This window comes from Myzus persicae, unplaced genomic scaffold, assembly GCF_001856785.1.
Source record: "Myzus persicae strain clone G006 unplaced genomic scaffold, MPER_G0061.0, whole genome shotgun sequence".
In the NCBI taxonomy this organism is placed as follows: Eukaryota; Metazoa; Arthropoda; class Insecta; order Hemiptera; family Aphididae; genus Myzus; species Myzus persicae.
Window position 1 is genome coordinate 659,416 of NW_019104311.1, and position 21,524 is coordinate 680,939.

The 21,524-nt window shown below is 39.6% G+C and overlaps 1 protein-coding gene across 10 annotated transcripts in view; it reads left to right on the forward strand.

Moving 5' to 3' along the window:
- Nucleotides 1-21,277, forward strand: part of LOC111041078 (homeotic protein antennapedia-like) — a 166,472-nt gene extending 145,195 nt beyond the window's left edge. For 8 of the 10 annotated variants that reach the window (XM_022325230.1, XM_022325234.1, XM_022325232.1 and 5 more), the window contains 3 exons: nucleotides 4,107-5,509; nucleotides 8,607-8,618; nucleotides 19,211-21,277. In XM_022325230.1, the coding sequence (XP_022180922.1) occupies nucleotides 4,594-5,509; nucleotides 8,607-8,618; nucleotides 19,211-19,461 (1,179 nt within the window). In that variant the 5' untranslated portion in view covers nucleotides 4,107-4,593 and the 3' untranslated portion in view covers nucleotides 19,462-21,277. Of the gene's footprint in view, nucleotides 1-1,886; nucleotides 2,126-4,106; nucleotides 5,510-8,606; nucleotides 8,619-19,210 lie in introns of those variants that run through there. The other 2 variants (XM_022325237.1, XM_022325239.1) reach the window with 2 other exon arrangements.
- Nucleotides 21,278-21,524: the final 247 nt, after the last annotated feature.

Sequence of the window (21,524 nt, forward strand, 5' to 3'; positions counted from 1 at the left end):
ATAATAGTTTGGTAAACAATACGAAGTCTTTATAATATTCGTCTTCATGTGCGAAAGTCATCGCTTGGGACAACAAGACATATTTAGGTCGTGTATATTATAATATAGAGGTACATTTTATATTCATTTTGCCGCTACACATGCAGTAACAACACGATATTATTGTTGTAGTCGTCGTCGTCGTCGTCGTCGTCTAGGAAAACGAATTGTGAAAAAAAAACCCACGGGAATCGGTTATACTGAAAGAAAAAAACTTACTACAAAGATTAATATACCACGCATACTTCGCGTGTAGTAATAACAATAATAATAATAATAATAATAATAACAATAATGATAATATTATATATCATTATATCGTAACGGTGGTATTTGTCGGTTATACACGCGTTTGCACAGGGGCGCAGGGGGGGATTATCGGGGCCCGAAATTCACGTCCGTTTGCGGTACATAATATTGTATACACTATATCGTAAGACGTAGCGGTGATGGAGGTATTGGTGGTGCAGGAGAGGAGATCGCTGGATTTAATATAACGGAACCCGAAGGTGCTATTGTCATTTACTATATGTTATATATATATATATATATATACATACGTATTGTGCACGAAGAAACGAACACGGTAAAAGGGGTCCCTGCAGTCACCGTCACTCTCACTCTCCCTCTCTCTCTCTCCCTCTCCCTCCACCCTGCACGTCATTCTCGTCCTATCGAAAATTCCCGCTGTCCTACATATGCAGCCACCTATACTATATATATAGTTGATATACCTATCCGTCGAGTTTTGCATATTAATTCGGGTCCCGGTGGGCTTTAAACTGCTACGCCGAACACCGCCGCCGCCGCCGCTTGATGAATTTATGTTTCGTTTATTCATGACGCGCATAGCACAAACCGGTCAACCCTTTCGCGTCCGCTTTCAACCCCTAAATGTTCAGGGCTGACGACGGACGGGCGTGAGGCTGCACAAAAGATGCGGAAATTAAGCCCCCGGGACCTTCCTCCACGCTATCGTCTCGTCGAAATATTACATAATATACTATATATCGTTTCCGGCGGTTTACCGTGCCCCCCTTCCTCCCACGCTGCGGCCGTCTTCTTCTTTAATTTTTTGGTGATGACTATTGTTGTAGATGTACATGCGTAAGGTAAATCGTATAAGTATGGTAAATATTTGACGTGCACCTGCAATTAGTCAGCGGTCATTTTAAACCACACTTAGCGTTCGGACTAGCAGCTAAAGGTCGCCACTTGCCCCCTTCTCCCCTGATACGCTTTTGCAACCGCACACTTGGACCACGGTATACAGGTAATATGCCCAGCCCACGAATACTGCTGTGTAGCAGACTTCTGTTTGTCTGACTTCTGTAGTGTTGTCTAATATCATAATATAGTTATAATTATTAAATATTATTGTGTTTACCACCGATGGCACCTGCGCGTTGTCATTCGTATGTTATTATCATCACCGTCGAGGACAGCGTCCACGAGATAAGAGATTATACGGACGTCATTCGAGGCCAATCGGAGGTCGGCCCAAACGTGGCCCGGCTACGCTGCACAGGCGCTCCGGAATAAGTCAGCTTAGTGAAATACGATCCGTCTTCCTGTGTGCCTTTTTTCACCATATGTGCTCGCGTTGTGGCGTTAACTGCAATATGTATATATATATATATATATATGCACAATACTAAATAATTGTTAGGAATATAGGCTCACAGGACGTCCCGTGTATATTATATAATATACACGTGTTTATATGAGGAAATAACGAACCGCTAATCATATCCAAACGACTTGTATAATGTACCGAAACCGACCCTGTCCGCCATTATAGTCGTTTTCGCGTTTTCTAGGTAAAAACAAAAAAATCAAAATTTCAGTTTTCGACTTCTCAACGACTCGGGATGGTGTCGCGCCACGTTGTCGTCACGAGTGCCGTCCAGTGATTTCCGGACAAACGCCATCGATTTCGATAAATGTGAATTCGTGTTCTAAATCGTCGTGCGGTTTTCAGTCATTAAAAAATATTATCCTTCGCCTGCACAATATTACACCTTGGACATCTCCCGCACCGTCGTCTCGTATAGCAAATAACACACAATGGCGTTCGCATATTATAGTAATTACTGTTTTAATATATCTTGCATTTCAAATTGCTATTGTATTCGAATCAAAAATCCATTTTGACCTATATATTTACACGTAATATGCTACACATAATCTTGCATGTAAACTGTATTGTCTATATCCCGATAATACAATATTTTGTACATCGCTGGACTAGGTCTCAATCCGTTCGCATACCTACATAAAATATGACGTTCAAAGATCACTGGTCCTGAATTCAGCGTTTGTATCGCTTATTATTTAATATGTTTGGTACACACTATACCACTAATTGCTATGATATCATTTCATTACCTGATGTAATCGCCGCTTTCAGTTTTGTACATTCGACACACCCTTTATTACGGCACTTACTTATTGTTATATTTTTTTCAAATTCTAATTTTATTTGTCGACAGTCGTAGAGGCGCAACTAGGGCTAACATGTTGGAGGGATGGGTTGTATCCCCTACCTGATATTACATTTAAACTGATGCATGGGGTGTTGTCCCCACACCACCATAAATATTCACTGAAAAATGTAAAAATTATTTAATGATGTATAATAATCGTAACAAAATGTAAGTACTGTAAAAATCGTTTCCTTAAAAACAAATACAGGCAAACAGCTAATGGTATTTACTGATTACCATATTTATCATAGGTAATATAAAATATATATTTAAATTAAAATAAAAAAATTAGTTGAATAATTTTATTTGGGGGGCTATGCCCCTAACCTCCCTTAGTTGCGCTAATGGACAGTCGTGTACTGTTGTTACATGAAGTTTGGCCCTTGGTTTATGTGAAAAATAAACAAAATTATTGAGAATAAATTATAAATATTTGTAAATCGTTAAAAAAACAAAATCAATCTCAAAATGTGTAAATCATCAAAACAATTAGCGGTGCGATAACGATCGTGGTTTGCGTGTGCCGTGGTACCTATAATGTAAACAACTAATAGGTGATATTGTCATTTATTACAGGTCATATTAATTGTGCTGTTGTGGGCAAATATTGCATTAGACGTTGCAAGTGCACTCTATACACAGTGTATTAATGATGTATGAATGATAAGTTTATTACATAAAAACACAATGATTAAACAAATTATACAAATATCTGTTGTTTACAAAAGTGTTTTCTATAATTAATGTCCATAGAACGTATTGAGCTTGTATTACGTAATGTGATATGATAGTGGCAGATTGTAGGCGATAATGAAAAAAAAACCGTCCTGCTAGTCTGAAGTCTACAGGTAAACAAATGCATTTGGACATTTCAATCGATAATGCACGACGAATTAAACGCTATACAACTCTATAAAATACGAGGATGGGTTGGTGCCCTTTTTTAACCGTTGTAAAAGGGCTAATAAATACACTCCTATGCATCATCTGGTTGGTACGCGTTGACGAACCGGCGCAACTTGTCGCCGACCGTGAAATATGCAATTTATTTGCAAAGTGCACCCGGCGGCGTGGGACAGCTGCTCATGTTTAGAGCCATTGTCGTCCTCGCAGGATATGAACATATCCTGCGCAGCGTTGAATATAATAATGCATAATATATAGGTACGCTCTTATACTTTGTATAACACGTGAACCATAGGTCGGAGGGTGGTGGGGGAGGTCGCACGAGCCCATTGTGACCCGGCGAACGACGCATATTTGTCATCTATTGACACAGCTAGACGTCCCGCGGCCGTTGCGGTGGAGTGCGGAAATGCGCAAAACAAATAGGCTCACAAAAGCCAGCTCGAAATATATCTACACATATACGTATGCTCAAAGGTGTTTGGTTTGGCAAAATGTGGGGGGGGCAACCCGTTCCGGAATTGTGTGTGGGGGGAGGGAAAAAACAGAATTTCGCGTCGAATGGCCGTCCGAAATCCGGCGTGTAACTACATAATATTATTGTGTGCAGCGCAGTTCCTCGCACGTGTACGTGAACGATCGATTGACCTGTGTGTTTGATTTTGTGTGTTTCAGGGGCGGATTACGCGTACCCGACCAAGTGATCGCGACGACCGTCACCAGCACCAGCAAAAACAGAATATCCAACGCCAGCAGCAGCAGAACCGTCAACCGCACAGGTACCGGAAAAACCGCAACCGCGGTCGGACCAGCGAAAGCGACACAGTCGTCGGCAGCGAATCGGCGGCGAACCGGACGACACGTCCAACGTTCACGACCGTAGGACGGCCGCACGTCGACGACCTGCACCGTCGTCACCGACACGACTATCTCCACCGGCTGCACCAGCACCAACACCACCGCTACCAGACCAACGGCCACGATGACGGCGTGCCGCGACGTTGCAGTTGTCGGTGGCCACTAGCAGCCACACCACTCGGCGGACGAGCGGTACACCGCACCGGTGTGTAATTACGGTACTTCGAGCACCACACATTTTCGCGACCGCGGTCCAGTGTCAGCGGCAGGCAAAGTGGAGGGCAACTGCGGCGACCTGTTGAACATGAGCTCGTACTTTGCCAACTCGTACATGCCTTCCGACATGCGGAACGGCGGAGGCGGAGGGAGCGGCGGAAGCCTCGTCGGAGGCGGCAGCGGCGGGGGCGGCGTGCTCGGTGGTGTCGGCGGCATTGTCGGCGGCGGTGGCGGCGGTGGCGGCGTGGTCATGGACCACCACCACCACGGCCAGCAGCACTACGTGGACAACGCTCCGTGCGACCCGACCGCCCGGCAGGGCATACCGCCGCACCACTACGTCGGGCCCACCGTTGGCGGACAGCCGCCACAAGGCATGCCATACCCGCGGTTCCCGCCCTACGACCGGATGGAAATCCGGCAGGCGGCCGCCGCGGCCGGCTACTACAATAACCACCACCAGTCGTCCATGGACGGCTACAGCAGGCCCGAATCGCCTATCGGCGGTGGCCTGGTCGGAGGTGGTGGTGGCGGTGGCAGTGGCATGGGCCAGATGACCATGAACGGCCACACGCCCGTCGTGTACGCCACGTGCAAGCTCCAGGCCTCGGTGGCCAACGGTCTCGTCGAACCGGGCAGCCCCACCGACATGGTCGACATGACCAACCACCACCAGCAGCAGCAGCAGCAACAGATGACGGCTGCCGGTCACCACCATCACCAGCAGCAGCAGCATCACCATTCGGCGCCGCCGCCACAGTCGCACCACCAACAGCAGCAGCAACAGCAGGCGTACTTCAGCAACCTGAGTCCGCACCACCACCAGCAGCAGCAGCAACAGCAGCAGTCCGTCGTTCCGCCGGCGCCTGGACACCACAACCAGGTCGTGGTCAATCCGCACCAGCAGACGCCGCCGCTGCAGACTCCCACCGCTCAGAATCAACAGGCGGTCAACAACAACTCGCTGCCGAGTCCACTGTACCCGTGGATGCGAAGCCAATTCGGTAAGTACGAGCTAGCGGCTCGAATTTTGTTTTATTCAATCATCTGTTCAGCCAGTTACCATCATAAAAATCTTACTCATTTGCCCCCATACCCATGCAAGTCCCTCCCAGTAGGTTCCCTTATCGCAATTTTTTCCCGTTATCTCACCACTTTCGGTCGGCACGTTGAAGGACAGCAATATACGTATAATTCGTTTCGATAACCGACCACGACGGACAATGTCATTGCAGCAACAGGTACCTATTTATAGTCGTTTCTCCGAGTGCGTAACATCACTAACTCACCCGACATCCAACCTGATATACATATAACATTACATATCCAAATAATATCATGAACATCCTCTGACTTAGACTTGAACCGTTTTGTGGAATGCGCCTGTTTCTAATATCTTACGCTATCATATAAATATATCAATATAGAGTTGTTTTATTTTTGTTTATTTTGATTTTGATTTTTTTTTAACCGTCAAAAAGCGGTAGTTTTTCTACGTTTTTTATTTTATTTTATAGTTTGGCATGCGTTTTGTATCGCCACAATATTAATTATTAATACAATATAATAATATTATAACAAAAGCATGGCGTTTTACGTGTAGGCCGCGTTTCGCTGTATACTGAATTTCGATTGCGTGTTTTTATTTTTTAGTGGGTAACGGACATTGTGCAAGGTGACGTAGTCACTCGTGGGTTCGCCATATTTCGCGGTGCATATAATAATATGACGGTGACCATCGTCAATGGGGGTCTTCACCCAGGTGTAATCTTTTTTGTCGGCTCGTCTCCCGCATAAATCACAAGAGAAAAAAATCGAACGTCCGATCACGAGGCACAATGAACATTCGTTACGTATTATCGATGAAACATTTTTTTTTTTATTATTATTCGATCCTTTTTATACGTCTCTATTATATCGTAAAGTGCCGCTGTTTCACAACAGGTCGCATATCGTATACGTGTAGGTGTGCGTCTAAGCATGCATAGCACCTATACCTGTCCACCGTCCTTATATACGTTGAAATCAATCAAATCACTTTATCTCGCGGCGCTGCACGGGTCGCATTGCGGGAAGTCTCGGTTTTATTCGAACGCCGCCTCCGCATGCGATATTTCTTCTAAAGTCGTTATTATTACGTTTATATTTTTAAAATGTCGTGCCCTTTTTTTGATTTTTTTCGTTACTGTACTGCTGCAGTGTCTACACGTTTTGAACCGAGTTCTGAGAAATACTGTGTCAACATGTGGTCTCGCGGCGGCGTTTCAGTCGACATAATATTATACGTTGTCGACTGGAGATTGTATTCAATCCTATATTATAGCCGTATCTATGGAATATAGTATATACCTACTCACTGCACATTGTCTTGGGACGAATATTCGATTTTCGTTGTATTTTATGCAAAACGCGATGGGTTTTTCCTAGAAGTTTTCCGCCCCAAATATCTCTGTGGCGTGGGCGGTTAAAAGGTTGAGAAGGGTGGTGGCGGTCGGCCGTTTTTCGTTGTATAAGATTTTTTTTCACTCTCTTCCTGTTGGTAATGTCGCGCAGTAGGTCCGATTAATGTACCGTGAAATGTATTGCTTCCCCGAGACGGTCGTCGCCTCCGGTAAGCGGACGCGCGCCCGCGCCCAGCAGCCGCACACACGAAAAACCATTGGGGGTGACCCGTTGATGCGTGTAGAGAAGGCAAACGAAAAGCCGAAAAGAGCCAACGATCCGGAATTCCTTTGCTCGGCCGATGAAAAAAACCCACACTGCACCTCCACCGGACGCACGTACATAAATATACGTTTTTATAAACAACCTAAGCAACAACAAGATTTGTCATCTGTAGGCTCGCAAGGTTTTCCCGATCCGTATAGTCAGTTCGCTTGAATTTGAGCTGTAGCCTTTTTGCGCACAGTGAACATGTTATCAGAAAATTCTTGTCATTGAAAAAACAGTTTCTTATCTGTATAAAATCCAAACCACTTTAATCGCGTAAATTAGATCAACGAGATCAACGTGAAATATTAATTATCGAAAACAAAATATTGTGATTATAATGATAATAATCAGTTTTTTTCTTCATTCATGATGTGCAAAATGTGTACAAACATATTAAGCATAGATAGCTTATAAGTTGTAATCTTAATCTATAAACAATTGGTCCTATGGACATTTTTTATACGCGCTGATAGCTCGTTACGTTTTTCGATATTTGTATAGGTAAACGGTTCATTAACATTTTAGTGCAAAACTTTCAAAATGTGTGCAAACGGTTGACCGTGATAACTGCCGGTGTACATGTTATATATATTACAGTGCGGCGGCGCGTACAATCATAAATTACGGATCAACAAGTGGCTGTTTTACCCCCTCCCCTTACTACTGCTGCCGCCCGCTAGTGTAAACACGCTGCAAGTCCACCGTTCACCCCCGAACCCGTTTAAAAGTGCGCGTTTATCATTATCATCATCACTACTACACCATTCCTATCCATCCACACTTCTCCAACTCCGCGATGTTTTTAGTCACATATTACTGTATTATTTCCCGCGATTTCGCGTTTCCGTCGTGTCTGCGATGCTGTCCGAGTGCTAGTCGGGTTACTGGTTTGTTTCGTTGGTGATAATAATTACTATCGGTTTCGATGGTGTCGAGTTTTGATGTTCAAGGTGCATAATGATGAAAACTGTGAAATGTCACTACCACCCCCTTACACTATATATTGGTCTCAATTGATCTCTCCCTCTCTTTCAAAAGACTCGGCTCTACGAAACATTATTACACTGAACATTTTTTTTGTTTAATTACCACTCGTTCGAATCGAATACATTTTTTTGACCGACGAATAATTGCCCAATATTGTTTGACAAATATACACATCGTTATTGTTAGATAATAATATGTACGATATTCAAATACTAAACTCGAAAACAACAGTTTCCGGTAAACAACACAATTAAACGCTATTATGTAATAATACGATAATATAATCCATTATAGCCATTAGCCATCATCAGAGACAGTGTTTATTATACATTCATCATTATTTATTTTTATCATTTGTTTTCTTTTTTATTTTATTTTACATAATTGCGGTAATTTTTGCAGGTCCAGACTCAGGTACGGATGAATTTGCGGTATTTTGGTAATATTTATATATTTGTAGCGACATAACGTGGCAATTATATTTTGTTTTATTATCTTACAAACTCTTATTAGCCTCTATATCTTTTTTATCGTACACTTATTTTACACGCTTTACTTCTTTACTTAATATTACTCTATTTTTTTTTCACCAGCTATAAATAACATAAAAATACTTTAAATAGTTTAAATTGTTTGCACAGTCGCAGGCTTTATAATTTAACACTAAATGGTATACTTATACTATTTTTACTTTATTTAATGTTTATATTTGCATAGTATTTATATATCATGAGCATGATACACAGAGTAATTACTGCAATAGTTTAAACATGTATTTAAGTCATTAAATTATATTGTCATACACTTATACGGCAAGTTTAAACAATCGTATATACACAATGTAAGAAGCAAATGCACTTTAGCCTGTTTGATTATGTGAGGCACGGTCAAATGTTTTTGTTCTGTTTTTCTCACGTTTATTTGACATTCTTTCAATATCTCCACCCGTCATAATATATTAACTAACCTAATATTGGTAGATAAACAAATTATTAAAAGCATATGTTTTATTCAAGAGATCATTCTAGTACATTTGAACATATAATAACATTACTATTATAATATTGTGCAGTAACTGAGATGGGTGTCCATTAATTGTTGATATTGTCGTAGAGCGATTGAAAGTCGTATACGTTCATAAACTATTACCGTTTTTGAGTATTAAACTTACGTTTTTTTTTTTACTTTAGTTTTGCATGTCTATTATTAAATCGGTGAAGGCTTTCATTATACAATATTATATAGCATATCATAGTTATTATGAAACCTCCAATAACATAATATATTTTAACAGTTTAATTGCACGTCTACCTCCCCGATTTGCTCAGGACGTAAATGTAAACAAATTAGTTTGTTACTAAAAATTTTTTTTTTTCAATCCAACATCAAACAGGTTGCGAATGTAGGTGACAATAATGTGCGTTTTTTAAATTTCTATCAGGGACCAAGTGTCGCCTAGCTGATTTATTCATTTTGCAGGCGTGGTTTTTAGCGAATTTCACATAACATTAGGGACCTACCCCGCGTATTTGAAATGCTCAATATTTTTCTCATTATCCGCGTCGTATTCCATTCTTTTATCACAAAATAAATTGTTTGTGATATTCGACATGGACGACGTATATTTTATTTTACTGTGTCGTATGAATAATTATTATTATTGTGGTCGACAATAGTAGTGTGTAGATTTGTATGAATCGAGCAGTTATGCCCCCCCGCCCAAAAAAATGTATCATGATTCTTAAAAACAATGTCTTATTAATTACTCCTCGTTTCTTATATTATTGTAGATATGTTGAAATGATATACGAATTAAATTCGTTTTAAACCTAGAAATATTCTCGGTGAAACAAATATTGAAGGATAACTATTTGTATGTTTTGCAACTGATCAACTCATACCTTGTGCAGGTTAGGTATATGTATGTGCTACGCAATAGTGGGCGGTGTTATACACACGGGCATTTATATAATAACATTTCGAGCGACTGCGTCGTGATTAATCTCTTGGAATTCCTAATTTTTTTGTTCCCGCGTTTATTGTTTCGCTCAGTAAAATACATCAAAAGAAACGCGTGTCGAGCGATCCGTCAAAGTTACGAGGGGCAAAAGTTTTAGATGCGGAGCGCCACCTCCACTGCGGTCCGGGGGGTCACTGCAGCAGCTCGTCGGACCAACGGACGTTTTTATAACTTTTTTTCTGGCAAACGTAGGTATATACAACATACAATATTATAATAATATAACGCTCTCTCTTACTCTTACTAAAAACATAATATTTTTTTCGACGCGATGCACCTCGTTTTGCGAACATTTTTCAAACGAAGACTTTGTCTGCAGCGCACGAAAATAATTAGTTTTCAAAAAAAAAAGGCGATGACCTGGATATTATACAAACGACTTGTTCGTGCATAATTAAGTGTATATCTATATACCAACCATTGAACAAAAATTGGTATAGAGGCAAAGAACAACGTTGCTTTGGTTTATACTTACTGCAATTACTTGTTAGGTAAATATATATATATAAATACAGTGTGATTTAAAGTGTTTATTTAACTGCGTAATTAAAATATTATGTTCGTGCCACCCGCACAATCGATTTCTCGGTCTTTTCTTTTTTATTTGTTTTATCTAATCGGAGGTACACAACCATAAAAGTTTATTTCCCCGCAAACAAATCTGGCGGTGTTTCCGCATAAATTTCGTTTCTCAACCGATATTTTTTAGCAATCCGTTCGCAGCCTCCCGCGAAGACGTTCCCACGACTTACGATAGATGTATAGGCACTAATAAATGTACGCGTCTCTCTTATTGTTATAATATTATTCGACTACAAACAGCTACGTAACTGTCATATTGTGTATATGCACACACATTGGACGAGTCTCACGCGGGTTTTTCGGCTCAGCTGGCGTACAGATTATATTATGATGATGTCGTCATTGTCGTCGTCCTCCTCGCCGTTTGTATATATATATACAGCCGGCGACGAGCGCATATAATACGAGAGGAGGATATAGTCAGCGTGACCGTATGCATCGTGATAATATGGCGGACCGAAGAGGAGGTGGGGGGGGGGGTCAGGCCATAACTCATAAAAATATATATTATATTATATGTGTGTGCGTTTGCTGTGCGAGTGTGTGTCCCGCCGATCTACAGATCTACAGATTGTGCCGACGTCACGGTCGTCGGAATTACATACATATATATATATATATATGTACATGACTGGTGCTCGGTGTAGACGCTGCAGCGACAAACCCGAAAGACGGCGGGCTCGTGGTGATTTCTCTCGCGAGCATACCTAAAATAAATATTATGTAAATCTTTAATAATCCAATATTGGATGTATAAGTGCGTGTACGCGTGCACACATACCTTGAATATATAGGTATACGTATACTGCTGCATCAGATACCTTCTGAATAATATTATAATAATAATATGAGCGTTCGGCACGCCAATCAAGTAACGCATAGTTCCAACGTTAAACTTTAGAGACGGTCTCGAGCGCAATTTCCGAGTGTTTAAAGATGTCCGTCACATTAAATTATATAATGTAGGCATATAGATTATATTATTGTAGGTACAGGTCAACGATTATTGTCCTTCATTCCGCTGTCAATTTTTTTCTTCGGAGGCTTTAATCATAATAGTACATAAACATCTGCAGGTCCCTCAACCATAGTTGTATCGATTTTATGACGATGGAATTAGTTTTCGTTTCGCATCACTTTCGCCCGGATTGGAAATCCATCCAGGCCATGTTCCATCATTCGTTTATCATTGACTATAAAAGCTAGAGCCTCCCATTATGTGTTATGGCTCACACATGATGCGTTATACATGAGCCGCATAGCCTTATCCTGATAGGTATCTCATGTTAAGTAGGTATACGCGGTGTATACCTATTACCTATATCGTAAAGTCGAAAATCTGTTCAATCGTCTCATGTCTGGTACACATATACCTGTTATACCTAAACACATCTCATGCTCGCACATAAAGTATTATACGTTTTAGGCATGCCTGCGAGGGAAAATAGTATAGTCCCAATAACAAAGTGTTCAGCAAAACGCATAGGTATATCTAATTTTAACCACACGTTTTGAACTTATTGGGTGCCTAACCCGGCACACCGGTGTCCCTTTTCAAAATGGTCGGCGTGGTGGCGTCTGCGGTGATGTCGGCGGCGGCGGCGGCTCTGCACAGTGTGTCGGACACGACGCGGCGAGGGGTGGGGGGACAATCCGTCATTTTGGGTTCGCCGCCATGAGGGTGGTTGGCTGTGGCTGTGGCGGCGGCGGCGGCGGCGGCGGCGGGTTCTCCGAGTTAATTAACTTTGTGCGCTCTCCGCGACCGAACGCCGCCCGTGTATATGCAATACGCGCGTCGTAATTAATATTTGCCTCGGTTCTCCGACAGACGGACTACGCGCCGCCGGGTACACGCGAACAATCTTTTACCGAATTAAAACCACACGCAGCACTGCACCAGTCTAAAAATATACGAAACGTTTTTTTTTTCCCCGCCCGTCTTTTATTTTATCATAATATTATATAATATAGGTACACCACGTTGGCTATATAGGTGGTACCCACGATAACAATTAAAATGCCAGTTAAAAGTCCCTCTGGTAACATATAACGTATTATAATACCAGTAGTTCGAATAAAAGCTGAGAGGTGTAATCTATATATATATGATGATGCATTTCTGTTAAACCTGTCAAGAATATGTGGTGGATACTTTTTTTTTTAAGTTTGAATACATGACTACAGTATTTCATATATTTTCGATAAAAAGTTTGATCTCAAACTTCATCGTATAGTTGTCTCGTTATAAGGTGTACCATCTCCTCTCATTCTGATCTCGAAGTCTGTATACGGATTCATTTTTTTCAAACAGTGGGTTGTTCTCTAAAATAATTTGCAATGAACAGGTATACTTTTAACTGTCAGCTGTGTCTTAACTGTAAGAATAACAAATAATTTCTGGCCATAACGTTTTAATAAATACACTTAACTTATCAGTTTCGTAACTGGTAGTGTGATTATCAAATGTTACCTATACAAGAACAAACATCGTGGTAAAATGGATTTTAAAGAAATAACTGATATTTTATATCGTTTATAAGATATTATTATTGTTATACGTATCGTCGACAATGATTTTTTTCTATATTTTCCTCCTACAGTGAGCGTCTCACGTGATACAGCCTGGAACTTTGCGCTCAGATTTACTACTCCCCCGGGGCTGAGCCGGGCGTTTTTTCCGGTTCGCCATAAATTTCCTCTAGTTTTCTTTAAACGATCTCTCCTTAGCTAACCGACCCTTGTTTAGAGAGACACGTCGGATGGCGTCGTGTTGGCTGCAGGTTTTATAACATAGTACGTGACAATATGTTTCCCGCTGATTTCCCCAGTACCTAAACTTAACAAAAATGTCGTGTCTTTGCGGTCAGATGTGTAGTTTGAGTTTATTATCGGGACGAGTAAATTATCATCCTTAATATTTATTTTATTGCATGGTGGTCTAAGTTTTCAAAATTGAAATACTTTTCGTTTTTGACATTTTATAAGCACGTATTTCGAACACCAGTTTTACACATATAGCTGCGTGTGCATTATAATAATAATAGCTTCTCCACCCGCTGCACTCTTCGTAACCGTTGTTATTATTATTATTATTATTATTATTAAATGAACTCGTAAACTACGCCCGTAATATAATTAATCGTTTAAATGAATTTATAACGTCACTGCAGTTAATAAAGGTTTAAACAGAGGATTACGCGCGTGTAATGCCAAGTCTCGAAGATTCGGGTTTACAAACAAATAGTTTTATGTCAGTTAAAACGGTTTTCATTGAAACCGATTAACATATTTTACTCGAGTCGTTTAACACGCGTATACAATATAATATATACTGGGATATTATACAAATTGTCGTGACCGTGAGAATATTAATGTGAATATAATATGTATATCCAAACTAGCGCATATAATGGTTATTTAATTCTAGATTTAAATAGTAGCTAAAAATAGCGTCCTTAAACGTTTGTCAAATTATATCATGTATTCCATGGTATCCTATTGGAAAATATAGACAATTTTCTAGTTAAATTCCCGTATCGATTTGTCGTCGAGGACGTTAAAGAAAATATATTATTTAATATTTATTACTGAATACTGCAGGCTGAAACAAGAATAGATAAATACATATTTTTCAATATGAAGTGAACAAAATTATAAAGTATTAGCTATAATAACTTAAAATTAAAATAACAACAAATTAAGAAAGAAGAAAAACCTATACTATATTATAGGTAGTTGTTGGAAACTATTGTAACTGTACAATGCACAGGACATAAATCTCATTCTACTAGCGCCATTGATGATGTTATAAGGTTGTTTTACCGACCACGAAATGACATTTTATGACCAATTTAAAAACTTTGCGTTGTATACAAACTCAGTAGGTAGTAAATAGAATGGATCAGCATGTCGAGTGATTAATCACGAAGATTTCATCGCCGCTAACGAACGTCTTACGTCGCAATCTTTATTATTATTGCAATTCGCAGTTCTCGCCGTCATTATAATAATCATAATAATATTCTAGAAGTTAAATGAAAGTTTGCTAATTTCAGATATTGTGTTTCACGAAAAACATGTCGCTTTTTCCGTATTGCGATTTTTGGACTCATATATTTTCTAATTTACTAAGTGCTATAAGCGCGAGTCTTACGGTGGCCGTTAGGGGTTCACGCTGAGAGGGGGGGGGGACAAAAAATTACAAATTACTCTCGGTACATCTGTCATGTACGTAATATTATATACGCCTCTAAAGCCGTCTCTCTTATTTTCACTCTCACCCCTCTCTGTCTTTCTCTATCTCTTCCCACCACCACCCCGTTACTCTATCACTCACTCGTCTCACTCCCCGGAGGAGGTCGCCGCTTTATTCCATTTGACACACACATGGCAGTTGCCGCCGTCGTGAGCCTTTACCGATTTCGGTAAATCTCCCTTTTATTTCTATATATATATTTTTTATTTTTTATTTTTACTCCGTCTCTCTTTCCTTCACTCACTGCTCTCTCACTCTCCCTCTACCTCTATCTCTCTCTCACTCCGTCTCTCCCGGTTTGATGCATATATATATTTTTTTTTCATATAATACGGTTTGGATGCTTACGCACGCGAGCGGCGGCGACCGGTCCCCGGTGGGAACCGCCGCTGTAGCCGCCGAACCGCGCGCGCTGCCCCGGAGGCCGAACGAAACGGGGCCTGCCCGCCGCCGCCATAAATCTTCGTCACTTTTGACGCGCAACGTCTCTCCTCTCTCTCCCCCGGCCCACCACCGTCTCTCTTCCTGTGCAGCCCACCCCCCCCCCCCGGTCCGTCCGCAGCGTCAACCGTCCGACCTTCCACCGTTCCGCCCAGTCTTGTTCCCGGCGGTGACCCCACGACTTTCTTGTTTTCGGCACACACACACATGCTCACGTCCAAGGACTACAGGTCCCTATGTGTGTGTGTATAGCCGACGGCTGCACGAAAACGTCGAGCCCGTCCAAATAATCTGCTTTATAATACGGTGCAGCAGTATCCTCTCCCTCACCTTGCACCCCCGCCACAGTTCCCCTTTTGGATCTAAGTCTATCCCCCGTTTTTAAGTCCGACGGCGGCTGAGTCGGTAGGTACTCCACTCGCGTGTGCATTGAATGCCTATGTATATATATGTGTGTGTGTGTGTGTGTGTGTGTGTGTGTGTGTGTGTACACGTGCGGGCCGGGCGCGCTATTAATACGTGTCCTCTTGACGCGTTGCAGCTCACGACGAAATCCTTATACATACATACATATACACGTATATAGAATGTAGGTATAATGTATTATTATGTACTGCGATAGCGTCACTCGGTTGTGTGTGTGTATGGGATTATATACGAGTATACTTAAGTCCGCGCGATCAGTCTGTGCGTGCACACGGTTCAACGGACTTCCGCGCTTAATACCTAATACATATAACGTTGTTATGAAACCGGAAACGCGACGAATAGACTCCGAACCGCTTATTATTGGACTCGCGTACATTACACAGTCGAACTTAGATTTGTGCACTCTTGTCCCCTCTTGCAACTCGCAAGTGTACCCACGAGTATCATCGCGATGCCTATAACCTAGGTGTTCGATGACGACATTCTGAAGTTTTTAAATCCAATACCTACACTCTGTCGTTTTGCCCATCGTGTCTCGCAATACTGCAAAAGATATAGTATCTTAAACACCTATTTCCGACCAATACATTATAATAGCTGTCAGCAGTAGATTTTCATTATATATAAATCAGAGTACAACTATTATGCAGTGTCCTGATGCCGTGCTCGTTCACAATTATGTTCGATTTGTTTTATACAATCGTCAGTAAACGATTCTTATCGCGCAATATATTCTTTTTTTAGACGATATCTCAATAATTAATCGCACATTTGTTTAAGTGATAATTAAGACATATTAGAAATGCCACACCGCGGTAGTTGATTTTTACGTTTCCGTTATTCATGTATACCTAGGTATAATAAATGCATTATACTATATAGGTACAATATTATATGTTTATATATACCTAGTAACAAACGAGAAATACCCTCCGACTTGGGATACACAGGGTACACACATAAGTATAATCTACGCAACACAATAATGCGCAGTGTTATACGCACGCTATACAGAGGAAAAGCGATTAATTAAAAACGCTCGTCGATCGTTTCCATTGGCTGCGCGGTTGTGTACAACCGTCGACATTGTTCCCCCTCGCGTTCTCCGATTCCTATATACACAGTAGGTAATACACATATATATAAATCGTAACGACTTCGGTTGATCGGTCGGCTGCAGTGGCCGTAAATGCGTCTTCACGGCGATTTCCTTCCCCCACATCAAAAACTCGTTAAGGTCTTTGTGCGCGCGCGAAAAGAAAGTCTCAATAAAAGTTTTTTCGTTGAAATTTTCACGAGGTTAATCGATCCCTCCGCCGGCGCCGAAACCAGTACCCGCCTATAAATATATATATAAATAATAACCAAAAGGCTTATTATTACTGTGGCCGGACCTAATCGCCCATTGTAGTACGGTCGACGGTCGTACATTATAATATCTTATATTATTATACTGATGTGTACGTAGGTTAGTCGTGCGTTTATATGTGTCACACGCCTTTCTCCGTTTAATGCGCGCGTATTTCAGTGGTAGAAAAGGGTTAAAACGAGCGAAAAACGTTCGATTCGAACTGAGAACCGCACCGAAAAAGCACTGTCAGTTTGCTTCTAATATTTTAATACCACGCCTGTATACAACAATATGAAATGTTATAACTCATAATAATAAATAATCGAAATGTATATGCTATTATATCATACTTGCAGCAGTATAGATCCCATCGGGACGGCTGTGGGAATAACACACATAGTTTTGTATATATATTATAATATAGTGGGAGTTTATTGTTATAAATACTTTGCATGATTTTAATTAATTAGAAAAATTACGATTTACTACTGTTTGCTTGCATGTTTTATATTATTTATACTATTATTTGTGCTGTGAATTTAATGCACAAAGCAACTGTTGAATAAGCTTTAAAATATTTAAGTTCAAAATACCTATTGGTGGATGTTTTTTTTAACGCAAATAAAAAATACAAATGAATATAATCATCATAAAGAAATTATAAATAATCCTGAGTATAAAAGTTTAAATAATATATAAGCAATTAATTCAACTGTTCTAGAAAATAAAGCATCATTTTTGTTAACCTGGCAGTTATTATAGGAGACTATTAAAATTTGAAAAATATGAAGAGTTAAATCATTTGTGTCTAAAAGTGATTTTTAAACAAATCATGATCGAACTAGGTTCCTTTATTCTAAAGAAACGAAAATATTCAAAATATGTATCAAATTCACAGCTCTGGTTATTATTATTACATACCCGTCGCACCCGCTTATAGGTACCTACGACAATATTCTCAAGTGGTGCTTACTCTACTGAAATAGGTTATTGTTTTATATAAATTCATAAATTTTTTTTTTTAAATTGATCTTGAGCTTCGGCGACATTAGCTTTATAAATTACTTTCTATATTGATATTTTACATTTTTCTTATTTTCTAAGGTTTAATTAGTTTACAATATTAAAAGGGGAGTTTTGGAACTTATAGATAATTTTTTTTTTTTTTAAATGCTTTTATCGATTTTGATGCTTTTGAGGAATAAATTCATAAATGTAGCTTAAAGTTTCCACAGAAAAAAAAATACTCGGATAATAGAATTAATAATGATATAATATGTATATGTATTGTATATTATATATTTATATTCGCACATCTAGCAGCAAAGTTTTGTCTTTGAATCTCTGAAAATCGAAAAAAAAATAATTGTAACCATTCTGATGATTTCTAATGTCCCATATATTAGCTCTTCTTATGTTGTTAATAAACGGATTTAGCACCACTATATATTTAATAAATTGTCGTACTTGCTCGAGCGTACAAAATACGCGTTATTGGTACATAATAATGTGAAATATTAATGCGTTTAATGGCTTGTATATCATATATACGCTTACACGTATCAGCTAACTTGCACCGAAGTCCACGATTTAATTATAACATTATATTATTATATACATTTATGCAATTCGTCGGGTCGTCGGCGCTGCTACTGATTAGTATACGTTCGGGGGTTGGGGGAGGTGGTGTGGTTAACCCCTACTCAGTTGTATGCGGATAACAAAAATATGATAACATAATTCTATGCTTTCTCCCTCCCCGTCGATATCCAGCAGCATCCGAGAAAAATCTCGTATTACACAATATCGCTGTACACGTATAGTCATACAAAGATAGATAATATATTATCAACTGTCCCCGAGTGCGCGTCATCGGGGGCCGTCTGCTCAGACTTATCGTGGTTGTCATTGCAAACGTTATGTTTCAGAGCGGAAACGCGGCCGGCAGACTTATACCAGGTACCAGACGCTGGAGCTGGAAAAGGAGTTTCACTTCAACCGGTACCTGACCCGGAGGCGGCGGATCGAGATCGCTCACGCGCTGTGCCTGACCGAGAGGCAGATAAAGATATGGTTCCAGAACAGGCGGATGAAGTGGAAAAAAGAGAACAAGACCAAGGGCGGCGACGGTCAGGGTGGCGACGGTAGCGATATCACGCCGCAGACATCGCCGCAGTGATAACGCCGCCGCGACTTCGCTCGTCATTATTTAATATTATTATTATTATTATTATTATTATTGATATTATTATTATTATTATTATGATTATGATTATGATTATTACTGTTGTTGTACATGTACTCGCGATCGCGTGTGTGTGTAGAAGTGAAACGGTCCACAGTTTTCCGAGTGTTGTGCGTGAGTGCGCGTGTTGCAGAGTGTCGTATTTTGGGCGCGCGCACCTCCGGTTTTGCGTGTTTGTGTTTGAGTGTGAGTGGTGCGCGCGCGCGCCCGTCCGTCGAGCGAAATGTCACGTATGCAGGACGACGACGGAGGGTTGTGACATTTTTCGCGTTTACTTAAAACAAACAGAGAAACAAATTTCGAAATGATAATAATAATTATATATACACTGGTCGCTCTGTATAGCATAAAGTATAATATTATAACTATTGGTCAACCCGTATTGTAATATTGTCACTGCGATTACATGGCGATTTAGATGGTAACAATAATATTTTTTTAAACAATAATCTTCTTATTGCATATTACATTGAAAATACAAAATAAAAAAACATTCAAAATTTTTTTTTGACACTTCGTTCTGGGTATATAAGTACACAATGGTATTATCTACGCATCGAACGTATTTTAAAATAATTTTTTTAATTTTTTCAAAAAGAAGAAAATGTCTTACTATCAATTTTTATCATAATATACTGACGGCAATACTATATAATATATAATTACGCGTAAAATTTTCCCTCGCTTAGGAAACTTATTCTAAGATTGTGTCTAAGTCATTATGTCGTAGGTTTTTTTTAGTTCTCGTTTAAGTTTTATTTAGTTCTAAGCAAACAAATAATAACGATAGCAATGACGACGTAATAATAATTTTTTAAAAATCCAAAGAAAAATGACATGCCTTTAACGCTCGCTGGTCAACCACGACGTAGTTTCAACTACTCAAGCCCACCCACACCCACTCACTCACACACATATTTATGCATAAATATATAATATGTGTATACGTTTTATTATATCGGATACACAATTATGATAAAAATACACTAAGTAATATATTATTATTAGGTATATCGTAATTATTAAAAAAAAAATATTTTTGTTACGAGCGAATCGTCGGGCAGTCGATGATATGCGCTCGGGATCTCAAAACCAGCTCAAATAACACGTCCTCGATAATAATAATAATAATAATAATAATGTACATCCAACACACTTGTCTTATCTTAATACATACGTGTCGTACATAATATATACCTAGAGATTTTGTGTATCATATTATAATATTAAGTTGTATATTATAATATAATAATATGTGTGTGCGTGTTTGTTTGTGTGTGTGTGAGTGATTGTGATTATGTCTATATGTATATGTATACATATATTTCGGTTTCAAATTCCAGGACCAGTTGTTGTCTGTTTGTTTTTATTTCTTATTCAACTTATAGTGCCATTAGGAATTAGACTGGCACCGCGATTCGCGTCCGATTCATACGGTGGTGGTGTGATCTATTTTTTTGCGATCACCGCGGTATTTGACACGATTATATAATAATTGAATAATAATATTATAGGAATATTTCTTATGCGTGCGCCGCCGCCAATTGTTTCTGGCTGTTGATGGACTTCAATATGGTCTTAATAAGATCACTATAATAACTATAACATGCGTATAACATCTTGTTTTATGCCATATATTATATACCTATTTAATATTTTATATAGGTGGATAGGTACTTGTTGTCTCGGCCGTGACCTTCGGTCACATATACAAATACAGCATACAACCACTGTCACTGCGGTAGTTGATGTTTTTTAAATAACAAAATATGCATAAATATACAATATTATTATAACGTCAGTTTTTTTTCGTTCACATACCTACTGAATAACGTGGAATGGGACCAGGAAAATCGTGCTCGCGCGATCGGACGTGAAATTGCGGTGAAAATAACAATGATAATAATATTAAATATTTATTATATTGTTGTAACAATATAAATGCTAACGTACCAAAGGTGGTATTTGCGTATACTTTTGTTTTTGTTTTTTATTTT